Here is a 14,149-nt window from a genome sequence, read left to right on the forward strand (position 1 = left end):
CGAATCACAGAGAGAAAATATGAGAGATGGATAACACTTTTACTTCCAATGCATTAGTGAGTTACGATTTATACAGTGCTTTGCCATAGATATCCGTACACTTTCCTGCCACTGTCTGTGGGGCTTGAACATATTGATAGAAACTGGGGGCAGTGCGTACGATTCCAATCTGCGTAGACCCTGTTGACGTTGTCTGGGGTAGCTGCACGAGTTTACTGGTTGTCTAAAATGCCAAACTTCTCTCTTATTCGGGGTGCTGAAAATATGAAGAGGCTCCTCATGCAGCGGTAAACGAATGTACGGATTTCCATGATGAGGCATTCTAATCATGCGTGAAATTGGTAGTCCAGATGGCGTGTCCCAAAGCGCTTCCAATGGGAAATCGAAGGCAGCGGGATCGAGCAAGTCAGAGAACAGGAGAGAAGAGCCTGCGTCCAGGGCATTCAACTGAGCGTCTTCAAGTCCAGCCTCGATGGAGGTGGATATTGCGGAACCCGAAGCTGTTTGGGCTTCCTGGGTCGTCAATGAGGCCATCTTGATGATAGGTCCTGAACATCGCTCTAGGCAGACGTCTGCAATGTCCCAATCGTAATCGTCTCGAGCATGCTGTATGTATGCCATGAGTTGTTTCAAACGAGATATGGATGCATTCCTGACATCGGCTTCCTTCGTTTCTACAGTGCAGCGTAGTGAAACCATTGTGGCGAGGACCAACATGTGAGCAGTATAGGGGAGCCAAAAGTCCTGGAAGTGGCGCTTTTTCAAGTCCAAAACAAACTCAACGACCGCCGATGAGGACATACGTAGCTCATGAAGCCGGTCGTGTTCCGAATCTGGGTCACCTGTGTTGCCCACCAAAACATCCGCTCGCAGTGCTAGACGACTGAGCAGCAACTTCATAGAAAAAAAACAAAACCATAGGTTACTACTACCCGGACGGCCAGATATAGGAAGCCGGTCTGGTAGTTTGGACTCTAGCTTATCCAACACGACTTTGAGCCTGTCCACGCTCAGGGAAAGCTCCCCTGGATTTGGCCGGAGCGCGTACACTAAGGGCAGAATGTCTCCAAGTAGCTCTGTTAGATAGCAAAGGTGGATGAAGCAAGCGGATGCGTGTCTCTGGGGCAATGTTGCCTTGGCCGGGACAAGCGAGGTCACGAGAGGTATGGGGACATCGTAAAAGCTTTTGCTTATGTGTGGTGGAAATCCATAAGAAATGCTGGACCAATAGTCGTTGATCAATACACCCCACCATAGACGGATCCGAGTCGTCTTCTCATCGTTTCGAATGTTCCAGTTCGATGGATTCCGGTGAAGGCCGAAAGTTTGCGCTAGGGCAACAGTGCGACCGCATAGCGTGCTGTTGCCGACTATCGTCTCTGAAGGGCGCCCTATCAAATCGAGAACTGAGGTGGATATAGTCTCTAGGCTTGGGCTGATGAAGTCGTCCAGGAGGGCACAGACAGATGTGTTCCAGAGAAAATGGGTGTCTGGTCCAGGGTATGTTTTTAGAGACTTGGATCTCTGCCAATTCGGTGAGGCAATGGCATACACACAACACAGCAAAGCCTGTGATACCTTTCCAATCTGTTGATCTTGCAGGAGAGAGCATGTCTCGTCGTCTAGAACAGGAAAATGCGGGTGAACGAATTCGAAATATAGAGCAATGACCTCGTGCCTATAAGTCCCTAGGATTTGTTCTATGATCTCAAGCTGATGTTTCCCTGCGTTAGGGGGTGGCAGACCGGCGCGACATCTAGGTACAGAAAGATAAAATATCGGGTGATCAATGTCGTGTGACATGGACTGGTAAAACTCGGATTGATTCTGCCCAGGCCTATGATGTGAGATGTGCTGTTGTAAGATATGTACGTCTTCTGCGACCGTTGGTCCTACAATGATAGAAGATTTTTCAGACGAGTTCACTGAAACTTTTGGCAGTGTTGGAGCTGAGTGCTCAGGCGTTGTGTTCTCGATTTCATCAGCGTTGCTCAGGCGTGGCCTCTTCGAGCACCGGTCAGCACGTTTCGAAGCATCTTCGTCAGGAACGGTTTGTGTTTGTGGTTCCGCATATTGACAATTCAGACGCCTTTGTCGACACGCAAGGCACGGTTGACTGGGAATATCGATGTGACATCGAATTTTGCGAGCTCGACATCTTCTACATGCGGGCACTCTATGGGATCGGTAGGGTCGGCTCTGGATTGAAGAGTTCGTTGAATCGACCATGGAATGTGTGGATGATACTACTTTCGTTGCGTACAGAAGATGAGGATGACGATGGTGGGGGCTAGATAGACACGTGATCGAAAATATGGGTGTAAGGAAATCCACAATCTAAGTCTCCTTACCTACGGCCTTTACAGAGAAGAACTCAGATGGCGCACCACTTACATATGAATGAGATGATATAAATGACAAGTTCCCGTGTATAGAACGTCTGAACTTGTCCGCCAGATCCCTGCGTGAATGCATAGCCACTACGGCGTACGTGACAAAGGCCTGCAGGTCACGTCGGTGGACTGCTCCGCTTAGTATTACCTACTCCCGCTCCCTCCAGTCCCTTGCAGACAAAAACTTGAATACTAAGCTGCACACCTACGAACCCACCGTCCGGCACGGAAGGACATTCACCAGCGATTTGTTCGAGTTTCTGTGCGCCGCGCCACCGAGTCAAACGACCCTTCCACCTTCAAACGTCATATCTTCATCGGAGCGCACAGGCAAGATGATCGAGGCCGTATCCCTTCATCGCCTCCTACGGGCTCTCAACAGCCGCTACATCTACGGCAAAGTCGTGAGCTGAACCTACACCTTCACTTTCTGGGCCCTACTGACAACTCCGCTCCATCCCAGCCCCTCCTGCACGCCGCAGTGTTCCTGATACAAATGGCCGTCGTTTCCATCCTCACGCGCAAGTTCAACTCCTACTATGCCAGCAAGCCAGGTAACATGTTCCACGTTTTCAGAGGAGACGGACTAGTCGCTAACGGAGATGTCACAGTCCTTACAACTATGATAACCAATGCCGTACGTCTTTCACCCCGCCACCGCGACGAGCCTTCGTCCATCATCAACCCCAATACTGATACAAATTGCAGGTTCTGGGCGGTATTGCGGACACAGTCGCCCAGTCTTTGACCGCAATCAGGCAACGTGCGGTCCGGAAAGAGGGTGGACTAGGCAAAGATGACTTCGTAGCTATTGAGATTCACGAGCTGGACAGGAGGAACCCATGGCCTGCGAGCGAGATCATCCCTGATTCAAAGCGACTACCACCTCCGTTCGACTTCGAGCGCCTCACCCGATTCATGGCATACGGATTCCTGATGGCGCCAGTCCAACATAGATGGTTCGCGTTTCTCTCGAGGACGTTTCCCATCAGCAAAACCTCCGCCATGGTGCCTGCTATGAAGAGAGTTGCTTTTGATCAGTTTTTGTTCGCCCCAGTTGGTATGTTTGTTATAACAGAAGCTATGTGATAACATAACTAACGTCGTACAGGTCTCGCATGTTTCTTCACATTCATGACCGTTGCAGAGGGAGGCGGAAAGCGTGCAGTCGCCCGCAAATTCCAAGATGTCTATGTTCCTGCCCTCAAAGCCAATTTCATCGTCTGGCCAGCCGTACAGATCCTCAACTTTCGAGTCATGCCTATCCAGTTTCAGATTGTAGGTTTCACTATCCGCAGAATCTTTTCTACCCGTTGCTAACCCATTAATAGCCCTTTGTCTCTACTGTCGGTATTGCCTGGACGGCTTACCTATCCCTCACAAACTCGTCCGACGACGTGTAGACCTACTACTTCAGATTACGAATCTCCTTCTCCCACCTGTGAATAAAGACTCGTTTCCATGGGCATACCAAGTTATTGGAGGGCACATGCGCCGGGCGCCCGCTTTCTTTGATCATTCATATGGCGCATTGGAGCATTTGTTTTGGCGCGCGGATGGGATGGGTGTTTGGCTGGGAGGCCGGATTTGCTTTTCGCTCGCAACTAGAAAAACCGCACCTATGACACTTTGAGGCTTTTCCAGACTTCATCTCTCCAGTGCACGTGAAGTATATTAGACTTCTGGAAGACGTTCCGATGACCTCGGGCATGCACGGAGCCATTTGACCGCAGTCTCGTCCATCGCTTGTGTCCTATGTGTGCCATAACCCCCCCAAATCCCTCTCGTGAAAACTCTACCTGAGCAACGTAAAAGCATTTGTCCAACAAGTTACAAAGTCGTAGTCCTAAAGACGTCAGCGTTACTTTGCTTTTCGGATAAGAAAGCAATCAACTCTCGCGCGCGGCCGGGATTTGACGTAACTATTGCTAGTGGGGTGACGAGAATACCCCTCCATAAAACAAATAGCTCAGCAACGACTTCACAACCTCTTTGATCGAGACTTTTCTAGGTGAGCCGCCGTGTTCTACGAAGTTCTTCAGAGAAAGTCTTTTATGAAAGGTCGACTGATGCTAATTGGCATTGCTGCAGAACTACAATCCATCATCTACTCAACATGTCTCTCTCAAACAAGCTCTCCATCACCGACGTTGACGTCGCCGGGAAGCGCGTACTCATCCGTGTAAGCAATTGAATTCCAGCCCTCATATTCCCTTCCTGAAATCGATCCGGGATTCAATGTCACTCTTACTCTAGCTAATAATCACTCCCTCCACCAGGTTGACTTCAACGTCCCTCTCGACGGGGAGAAGCACATCACCAACAACCAGCGTATCGTCGGTGCCCTGCCCACCATCAAATATGCCGTCGAAAAAGGCGCCAAAGCCGTGATCCTCATGTCCCACCTCGGCCGGCCCGACGGCAAAAAGAACTCGAAATACTCGCTCGCCCCCGTGGTGCCAGAATTGGAGAAGCTGCTTGGCAAGAAGGTCATCTTCACGGATGACTGCGTAGGCAAGGAGGTCGAGGAGACCGTGAACAAGGCGAGCGACGGACAGGTGATCCTGCTGGAGAACCTCCGGTTCCATGCTGAGGAGGAGGGTAGCCACAAGGATGCGGACGGGAAGAAGGTCAAGGCGGACAAGGCCGCGGTGGAGGAGTTCAGGAAGGGCTTGACCGCTTTGGGAGATATTTTCATCAGTGAGGAGACCTGGAAGTTATACGCCTCAGAAGATTATAGGCTAACTCGTCATAGACGATGCATTCGGCACTGCCCACCGCGCTCACAGCTCCATGGTCGGTGTTGACCTCCCACAGAAGGCCTCCGGCTTCCTCATGAAGAAAGAGCTCGAGTACTTTGCCAAAGCCCTCGAGAACCCCGCGCGGCCTTTCCTCGCCATTCTCGGTGGTGCGAAGGTCTCTGACAAGATCCAGCTTATCGACAACCTGCTCGGCAAGGTTGACAGCCTCATCATCTGCGGTGGCATGGCCTTCACGTTCAAGAAGACGCTCGAGGGCGTCAAGATCGGCAACAGCTTGTTCGACGAGGCCGGAAGCAAGACCGTTGGTGATCTTGTAGAGAAAGCCAAGAAGAACAACGTCAAGATTGTTCTACCTAACGACTACATCACCGCGGATAGCTTCTCTAAAGACGCAAAGACCGGATATGCCACAGATGAGGAAGGTATCCCAGATGGCTGGATGGGTCTTGACTGCGGCGACAAGAGTATTGCGCTGTACAAGGAGACCATCGACGAGGCAAAGACTATCCTCTGGAACGGTCCCCCGGGTGTGTTCGAATTCGAGGCCTTCGCCAAGGGCACGAGGGCTACGATGGACGCGGCTGTTTCGGCGGCGCAGAGCGGAAAGATCGTCATCATCGGCGGTGGTGACACAGCTACTGTAGCTGCTAAGTACGGCGTCGAGGACAAGCTCAGCCATGTGTCGACTGGTGGCGGAGCATCGCTCGAGCTGCTGGAGGGCAAGGATCTGCCTGGTGTCTCTGCTCTATCGAGTAAGTAGATCACGGTAGAATTCAGTCACGGAACTGTGCTGAAATAGACTGAGACGTGACGGTATCGAGGCTGTGATTGTATCTTAGTTATCTTTGAGTCGAGCGAAAATGGAAATAAATATCTCTGCATCCATTCCGTTCGAAGAGGCTTCCACTTCGCAGTGTGGCCATCTTAATACACAAGAGATATCCCGTGAAGCCGGCCTGCTCTCATGCCTTCTCAAGCCCCAAAGCCAGATACCACTTGCTTCACCCAAACACAGTGCTCTTGTGCTAGGCTCCCAATACGCCCGTGATACCGCCCGGCTCCATTTTCAATTTGTTTTGTTTATAGTTTGGCTAATCATTTCTTTCCAACACGCTTTAGTTCCTCCCTGCATACATGTCAGATTTGCGGAAGCTTTAAGGGTGGATATAAGGCGGAGAAGAAGGCGTATGGGTTTAGGCCGCCAAATGTAGCCAACCAGACATTATCCACTCACTTCAACTGCACTGAGAACTCGTCGTTCGTGTCATCGTCGTCCCAGCTCTCTTCCCAGAGATGCGTGTTGCCGCCGGGCAGCTGTGTGTCTTCTTCGGTCCAGTCTGTTCGGCCAGTCTAGTTAGCTTCGCTCCTCTAATTATGTCTTTCCCTCTACATGCAGGGCAGAGTGTTGGTGAAAGAGCGGCGCACCTTGAACGGGGAAGTCCTCAAACTCGTCGTCTTCCTCCAGCGCGGCGATGGGCTTCTGGACGTCCTTGGTGTCGCCGTCCTTAGCGTCGCTGGCACCGGCTTTAGTTGTGCTCGCGGCACCTGGACCTGAGGCGGCCATGGTGTATGTTGGAGTGTGTTTGAGGTGCCGGAGTTCGGGGTTGGATGGAGATAAAAGTGTAGTTAAAGAGAGAAGGTAGCGAAACAGTGAATGTAGAGCCGCTAAATGCAGGGATGCCGTCTTCGGCCGCGGTTTCTCCGTTTCGTCCGCCCCGAACGTCATCACATGGGAACACGCGGAACGGAGGAGGCGTGTCTTGCTGACGAAGTACGTATCTTTGTAGGATTGCTTAGCTAGGCTGCTAGGCTGCTGCCCAGCTGTGTTCAATTCTCTTCTCTTCTCACAGTCAAGAGTTGGCTCATTTGGTTCTTTTCTACCACTTCAATTGCTTTCACGTGGAGCCGACTGTCGCCGTCCGCATTATCTGCTTGTTCGTACGGCCCCGCGAAAGAAACGCGTACGCACGAGGAGTAGAGAAGCAAGATGCTGAAGGGATGGCTGGGAGGCTCGAAGAAGCCGCTGGGTTCTACGCAGTCTCTCAGTGCGCTGGATGAGCAGGCTCAGAGTTAGTCGCGTGCTCGCTTCACTGAAAAGAATGAGTGCTAATTGAATCAATTAGTTCAAGATGCCTTGGCTGGTATGCCAGTGCTTTTAATATGTTTCCATCATTCGCGCCTGCTAACACGATCCGCTTGAAGCTGTGTCCCTGATCATGAACGATGATGTGGATGGTGCCGAAGCTGGGCTGGATAAGGGCAGCTCGTCGTTCCATAAGGTGCGAATTGCTCCTGAAATGCCTCCAAGAACAACCAAGTGGAGCACATACTGAAAATCGACCGTTTGTTAGCTCGGAAAAAGCGTGATAATCTTCATGCGGGCAACCCTAGGCTTCGAGCCAGAAGTCATGCGCGCAGGTACTACTCCAAAACCTCTCTACAACAGATACACGGTGCAAATGATATAATCGTAGCGTCCGAAGCCCTCAATGAAGCTGAGAACAGCGCATATGAGCACCAGCGAAAAGCTGCCCGAGAACCACACACCTACCGCTCGCCCATATATCCGCCTGGAGCCGAATACGCCGTGTGTCTCGCACAAGCACAATTGATGAGCGCGGTCGTCGGCGTGCTGAACGAGAGTTTGACAGAAAGCATAAAAGGCTTTTACAAGCTCAGAAAGGCATACCTGACGCTAGAGGGGGTTATGGAGGCGGAAAGAAGGTACATCAACGATAGGAGTTCGAGTAGCGTTGATTCTACTGCCACTGGGAGCACGACAAGCAGTATACCTTCATCTAGGCCTTCAACAAGTAAGACAGAGACGGGAAAGACAAGGACATCGATTGATCGTGGCGCGAATCCGACTCTGTCATCCACCACTGTCGGTTCCAAAACTTCAAAGGAGGTCGAGAATGAAAAATCGCCGACTATAGAAGGTGACGACGAATTTGTCGATGCCGATGAAGCTCACGACGACCTTCCAACGCCAAAAGAGTATATTGGGCATCTCGCCGTGGAAACAGCGGACGGGAAGACTATAGAAATCGACACTTCATCAAAGAGTCCAGACCAGTCCTCTAGCGCCACTTCCGATGCACCACCTTCGTACAGTCCCTCGTCAACCACCGACGACTTCGAGAAATTGACTCTCCAAGACACTATCAAGGAAACGACAGACATCACAGCCTTTGGCACGCATCCTGTAGACATGTTCATCGTCTCCGCTTCGAATTTCTGCTTCGGTGTCCTTATGCTCATAATTTCTCTCGTTCCTCCTGCGTTCGCCATGCTCCTCAAGATCGTTGGCTTCAAGGGCGACCGCGAACGCGGGATCCAGATGCTGTGGCAAGCCTCGAAATTCAACAATATCAACGGTGCTATGGCTGGACTGGTCCTATTTGGATACTACAACGGCCTGAATGGCTTCTGCGACATCATCCCCAAAAGTGGCGAGGGAAGCTATCCGAGACCGAAGTGTAAGGCACTGCTGGCCGAGATGCGAGTGCAGTACCCTAAAAGCCATCTTTGGTTGATTGAGGAGGCACGCATGATGGCGACCGAGAAGCGGCTCGAGGATGCGGTCGAGTATCAAGCAAAGTCCGGTGAAAGTCCGCTAAAGCAGCTGGAGGCGCTGCAGTGGTTTGAGAGGAGTCTGAACACTATGTACCTGCATGGTTATGAGGATTGCTCAAAAGCATTTCAAAAGGTATACCTTGATTAACTCCAATCGTCGTTGAATGTGACATGCTAAAATCCGGTAGTGCGTCGAGCTGAACAACTGGTCTCACGGGCTGTATTACTACATCTGCGGCGCCGCGCACGTTGAGCTCTACCGACTCAACAAGTCCACAAACCCTGAAGAAGCTGTATGCATACCTCCTCCCTCCCTGGAATTCTCTCATCTAACTTCTACAGAAACGCCAAGCAACCCTCGCACGCGACTTCTTAGCCCTCGTCACCAAGAACACGGGCAAAAAGCGCTTCATGGCCCGCCAACTCCCCTTCGACACCTTCGTCAACCGCAAGATCCAGAAATGGGAGCAACGCGCCGCGGAATGGAACTGCGACCTCCTCGACGCCGTCGGCGTCTCCCCGCTCGAGGAGATGATCTACTTCTGGAATGGCTATAAGCGTATGCGGCCCGAGCACCTGGAGGTAAGCCTCCAGCGTCTTGCGTGGTCTGAAAGCGCCGAGAACACCTTCTGGGAGAAAGAAGCCACGGATGAGAAGGCGATCCTTGCGTTGCTGAGAGCTGCGACGTATCGCGCGCTGGATCAGACGGATAAGGCGAGGGAGGTGTTGAAGGCGGAGGTGTTGAGCCATGATCGTGCGATTTTCAAGGGCGGGAATAAGGATAATTGGACGGCGCCGTGCGCGCATTATGAGATGGCGGCGTGCTTGTGGCGGGATATCGAGCTCAACGGGCAGGATCCGGCGCTGAAGAAGGAGGAGCTGACGGAGTGTGCGAAGTGGTTGGAGGATGTGGTCAATTGGGGTGGGTTTGATTTGGATGCGAGGTATGTCTCCTCTTCTTCTGGTGCTGTTCACGAGGAAATTGGCAGTCTAACACGATCATAGGATTGGCATGAAAGTTACGACGGCTAAGCAGACGTTGAGACGGTTTGGAGTTGGCACAGCGTAGGCGGTTTTGATGATTGATGTCGGAACGGGTTTGGTACCTGCATTTAATGGCGTTTTGGGCTTCACTCCCGCAAGTCGTTGGAAGACGGGAGAGATAGATGACGGTACGAGTCTGTTACTTATTACATTTGGTATCATCCTCGGTTCGTAGGATGAGCGAAAAAGTTCTCATTACCTGCACTGCTTCAACAAGAGAAGTCTCTTCTACATAGCAAAATAAGCAATACTGTTATCAGAACAACTAAATAGTTGAACAGGTAATGTGAACATGACGTAGGCTTCCAGCGTTGTCTCCTCAACCCTTACATCTTGCATAGGCCCTCGAGAGCCCATTGGGGAATCTCAAGCAGCGGTAAGCCAGCGTGCACAGACCGCGAACTTTTTGACACGGCGCTGTAAGGCTGACCTTCAAATCCTAAACATAATTAGTACCAAATGTCCAGGACATACTCCAAGACACCCCTTTATAGTCTCGTTTAGTTTTGGCCGCGAGTGGACCGAAATTGCATAGCTGACTACAGGTACTCATCCTACGTCGGAATTCTTGGCGTTTCTTCTAACGCAGGGGACGAAAAGTGATATTGCAGGTTTGGAGGCATGAGTCCTATACTTTGGTAGGGGGGTTAGGAGGGTTTAAAGAGCATGGCCTTCGAGTTTTGGAGGCGATCCCTAAAAGAGTAAGGCGAGATTACTAGGGAAATAAAAGTACTCATCCTGCGTCCAAATCTTGGTGTTTTCTTCTAACGCAGGGGGCGAAAAGTGATATTGCAGGTTTGGAGCTATAAGTCCTATACTTGGGCAGCTTTCGAGTTTAGAGACGATCCCTTAAGAGTAAGGCGAGATTACTAGGGAGATAAAAGTACTCATCCTGCGTCGGAGTCTTGGCGTTTTCTTCTAACGCAGGAGGCGAAAAGCGATATCGCAGATTTAGAGGTATAAGTCTTGTACTTAGATGGGGTGATTAAGAGGGCCTAGAAAAGATAGCCTTTGAGTTTTAAGGCGGTACTTCGAGGGAGAGTCGAGATTTCTGGGGTAGACCTGCGTCGGAATTTTGGCGTTTTCTTCTAACGTAGGGGACAGAACATGAAATCGCAGGGTTAGAGGTATAAGTCCTGTACTTAACTTAGGCAGTTAAGAGGGTCTAGAAAGGTCGGGTTTTAAGTTTAGAGGTAAAACTTTAAGAGAAAGTTAATAATTCTATAGTAGATAAAGGGAGAGTCCTACGTTGGAATCTTGGGATTTTCTTCTAACGTAGGGGGCGGAAAGTGAAATCGCAAATGTAGAGGTATAACTCCGGTAATAAAGTGAGCTAATTAAGAAGGTCTAATAAGGATGTCTTTCGAGTTTAGAGACAATGCTTTAAGAGAAAGACGAGATTTCTAGGGTAGATGAAGAGAGTGAGAGAATCACGTGATTAAACTCGCTTAACGTAGTCAACAAGCTAGTGGCCATTACAAGCAAGTGGCAATTTGCATGCTTTAGCACCCTTTGTAGCAATCCCAACAACCACGAGATACAAAGTATAGTTTTGAGGTTGGATACACTATCTAGCTCTTTCTAATAGCTATAAAAGAAGTTTTGAGCAGTATAGAGGCGTAATTCTATTGTGTTATAGGTATTTATTAATTTTGGGGGCTAAAACTGGCTAAAACTGGCTAAAACTTTGCTACGGCTAAACAGGGCTATCGAGAGATTTGAATAATTAATAGATGATATTAAAATAACCACGCATATTATTATTCTAAGTTACAGCCTAGAATATTTTGTGGTTGTTGAGATTGCTGGGGTGCTAAAACAGCAAATTGCACCAACAATTGGGGTGGCCACTTGCTTGTAATGGCCACTCGCTTGTTGACTACGTTATTGGTTGCGCTGCTTAGTCTACAGTTATTCCTCAACCTTAATTTTAAAAACTTGCGATCATGGACATCTAAGAGACGCTATTCATTTACTACGAAACTATACCGTGTAGCAATAGACATTCCTTTAGTCCTACAATGCCAAAAAACAGCATGCTATTATAGTAGATTACTCTAGGAAATTATAATACCAAGTTTCTTCACTAAAGCTCTCGAGCAATCTCGTACGCTTCCAACAAACGACGGCTGGCTCGCACACTTTCTTCTTGCGCGCGGATAAGATCAACTAGAGCCGATTACACACTATTATTAGGTCTCTTGCTTGCTTTAAGGACTTCTGAAAGACTAGGCCATAATGGAGATATCTGTCACAATATTGGATCAGTAGCTCGTGTGGACGGGCCGGCATCATCTGTTGCTGGTATTCTCGATATTTCTCGTAGCTTTCTAGATGGTGGATCCAGCGGAGGATGGGTAACTTGGCCGTCCGTAGATTTTACTTCGAAAGTGACTTTACTGCCATTTCTGACGTGCGTGGATTGACGAACTGTATTAGATTCCGATCGTACTTCTTGTGGTTCGTCTGCTGACGACTGTGGTTCTTCTGCAGATGCCGATTGCGGTACTGGTCTTTCATCTGCTGCTTCTAAAGACCGTCTTTCTTCCGTAGACTCCTCTGGTTGTATTTGGTTGATCTCATCTAACACCGCAGCGAAGCGCTGAATTGGCTCGGACTCCACGCTCTTCAGCCCCTCTGGTACGTAGAAAAGTGCGATTGCGAACAAAGACGAGATGATGAAGATGATAAGGAGACCTAAGGATCCGGAGCCAAAGCTGGGTATCAAATGCGCCGTATATACCTTTCCAAGATATATCCCGAGTCCCAACAAGAACGCGTTGAGAGAGATGTTGAGAAGGTTCATTGGTGCAACGAGCATCATGGCGGAGTAGCACGAAGCCACTTTCCATTTCTCTTCGAAAAGGATTTGCCCAAACCCTTGAAATTCTTCATATAGAGTTTGTTTCAGTTGTCTCGGCGGAGATTCCAGTTTTCCCTTTAACTTCTCCATGAGACTCTCCAGAGCTCGTAATTGGGCCCTCAGTCTCTTTTGGTTGGCAGATCGAGTGGGCTTGGTGAGGAAATCTTTGATATCATCCGCGCTATGTAAGCCGTGAAATGCAGGGTTGATGGCGCATGAGAAATAGACAGAAAGAGCTCCTGTGACGAGGCTGATAATGAAGCACGCTTGGGCCGTCCAGTGGGAGTCGGTCAGATTCGTAAGTGAAATTGCTGTGATGGCGACTTGTGCAATGATGGCGCCCTAGCCTGGTCAGCGAGGAGTTCAATCAAGCCCGTCGACTGTCCACGAAAACGTACCGCGACTCCGATCATGTTGAAACTAGCGGTATATGACTTCATGAAGGCTATAACATGCTGATCTTCCGCTCGAAGGACATATCGCTCAACTCTTGTCATTACATCCAGTGCGTCTCTGAAAAAGAGCCGGAGGGTCCAACTCATCAACAATCCATATTCGTCATCTCTAGCGTTTCTTCTCAGCGATAATGTGAACGGTCGAAATGACACAAGATCCTTCCAGTGCTCAATGCTCGAGATCAGCAGTGGGATTGACCCAAGGACTATGCCAGCAACCTCTATGCCGGACATTGTGGTAAATATGATGCTAGTTTTGACGGTGAGATGCCTGGAAGGTGTTGAAGGCTGGAGCCTGCACACCTGAGGGGAGAACACCTCCAAGGCTGAAATCAAGCACCCCTCACAAAACGCAAAAGCACCCTTGATGTTCCTGGACTCGCCCAGTCACCATCACGAAATAACTCATACAGACACGACAGATATAGTCACACGCATATAAGACTACATGTTATCAAACCCATCACCCAACCTAGAATCTTCAATTACCTTTTAAGCTTAGCGCGAAGTATGGTACACAACAGGCGAAATGTACTAGTTAAGCTACATCAGTTCTTTCAATTTCCATTGAGATGCCTCGTCATATGTAAGCGTACTATGTGAGTGTACTCAAGCTAGGCATGGCTTGTACCTCCGATCGAGGCTCAACGACCCCGATCTACCTAGCTTCTTTGATCTGGAGCTTGCGTTACGCTCCTCCGGGTTGAATTACTCGGAGAGCTCGATTCGGGACGTCAGCCTCCGGACCCAAGTTTTGTAGCGCATTCCATCGGTTTCGGGGCACCATGAATACAATTGGCAATAAAGCGATGTCGGGGCGCATTGAACAAGATAGTAAACACTGCGTTGAGATGTTGACCTAAGGCAGAAAGGATAGATTCCGGGGGAGGTGCCCGGGGCTCCGAAAATCGCGTATGAGTGGTAGAATAAAGAGTTTGAAATCAAAACGCGTACAAAACTGGGCTATTACGCTTAAGAGATTGTACAGGGTACTTGATGCTGCATAATATACTTCGTATGAAAGAAGCGATTCGTAAGCGTCAAGCTCGACTGTGA

At 49.6% G+C, this 14,149-nt stretch overlaps 6 protein-coding genes across 6 annotated transcripts; 3 read left to right on the plus strand and 3 right to left on the minus strand.

The window, feature by feature from the left end:
- Nucleotides 1-39: 39 nt before the first annotated feature.
- On the minus strand, nt 40-2,229 carry BDZ99DRAFT_382177 (uncharacterized protein; the record flags this gene model as incomplete). The annotated part of the gene is made up of 1 exon (XM_033715271.1): nt 40-2,229. The coding sequence occupies one exon, from the start codon at nt 2,227-2,229 to the stop codon at nt 40-42; it is 2,190 nt and encodes a 729-aa protein (XP_033580244.1).
- A 215-nt stretch (nt 2,230-2,444) lies between these two features.
- Nucleotides 2,445-4,106, plus strand: BDZ99DRAFT_252899 (uncharacterized protein). Its single transcript, XM_033713707.1, has 6 exons — nt 2,445-2,797; nt 2,857-2,947; nt 3,005-3,030; nt 3,102-3,453; nt 3,505-3,671; nt 3,725-4,106. The coding sequence occupies exons 1-6, from the start codon at nt 2,729-2,731 to the stop codon at nt 3,794-3,796; spliced, it is 777 nt and encodes a 258-aa protein (XP_033580245.1). The 5' UTR covers nt 2,445-2,728; the 3' UTR covers nt 3,797-4,106.
- A 59-nt stretch (nt 4,107-4,165) lies between these two features.
- On the plus strand, nt 4,166-5,959 carry BDZ99DRAFT_496313 (phosphoglycerate kinase; the record flags this gene model as incomplete). The annotated part of the gene is made up of 5 exons (XM_033723436.1): nt 4,166-4,404; nt 4,485-4,575; nt 4,673-5,093; nt 5,149-5,907; nt 5,955-5,959. Exons 2-5 carry the CDS (start codon nt 4,510-4,512, stop codon nt 5,957-5,959), a joined length of 1,251 nt encoding a protein of 416 aa, XP_033580246.1. The 5' UTR covers nt 4,166-4,404; nt 4,485-4,509.
- A 2-nt stretch (nt 5,960-5,961) lies between these two features.
- On the minus strand, nt 5,962-6,752 carry BDZ99DRAFT_460549 (uncharacterized protein). The gene is made up of 3 exons (XM_033719409.1): nt 6,581-6,752; nt 6,390-6,492; nt 5,962-6,281 (listed from the first exon to the last, which is right to left on the minus strand). Exons 1-3 carry the CDS (start codon nt 6,717-6,719, stop codon nt 6,251-6,253), a joined length of 273 nt encoding a protein of 90 aa, XP_033580247.1. The 5' UTR covers nt 6,720-6,752; the 3' UTR covers nt 5,962-6,250.
- A 141-nt stretch (nt 6,753-6,893) lies between these two features.
- On the plus strand, nt 6,894-10,041 carry BDZ99DRAFT_411915 (uncharacterized protein). The gene is made up of 8 exons (XM_033716635.1): nt 6,894-7,224; nt 7,279-7,296; nt 7,358-7,434; nt 7,507-7,573; nt 7,630-8,864; nt 8,920-9,024; nt 9,074-9,675; nt 9,737-10,041. The coding sequence occupies exons 1-8, from the start codon at nt 7,143-7,145 to the stop codon at nt 9,798-9,800; spliced, it is 2,250 nt and encodes a 749-aa protein (XP_033580248.1). The 5' UTR covers nt 6,894-7,142; the 3' UTR covers nt 9,801-10,041.
- A 1,890-nt stretch (nt 10,042-11,931) lies between these two features.
- BDZ99DRAFT_253159 (uncharacterized protein) lies at nt 11,932-13,608 on the minus strand. Its single transcript, XM_033713708.1, has 2 exons — nt 13,037-13,608; nt 11,932-12,980 (listed from the first exon to the last, which is right to left on the minus strand). The coding sequence occupies exons 1-2, from the start codon at nt 13,325-13,327 to the stop codon at nt 12,027-12,029; spliced, it is 1,245 nt and encodes a 414-aa protein (XP_033580249.1). The 5' UTR covers nt 13,328-13,608; the 3' UTR covers nt 11,932-12,026.
- Between the last annotated feature and the right edge of the window lie 541 nt (nt 13,609-14,149).

Source organism: Mytilinidion resinicola, assembly GCF_010093595.1.
Source record: "Mytilinidion resinicola strain CBS 304.34 unplaced genomic scaffold BDZ99scaffold_5, whole genome shotgun sequence".
Lineage (NCBI taxonomy): Eukaryota > Fungi > Ascomycota > Dothideomycetes > Mytilinidiales > Mytilinidiaceae > Mytilinidion > Mytilinidion resinicola.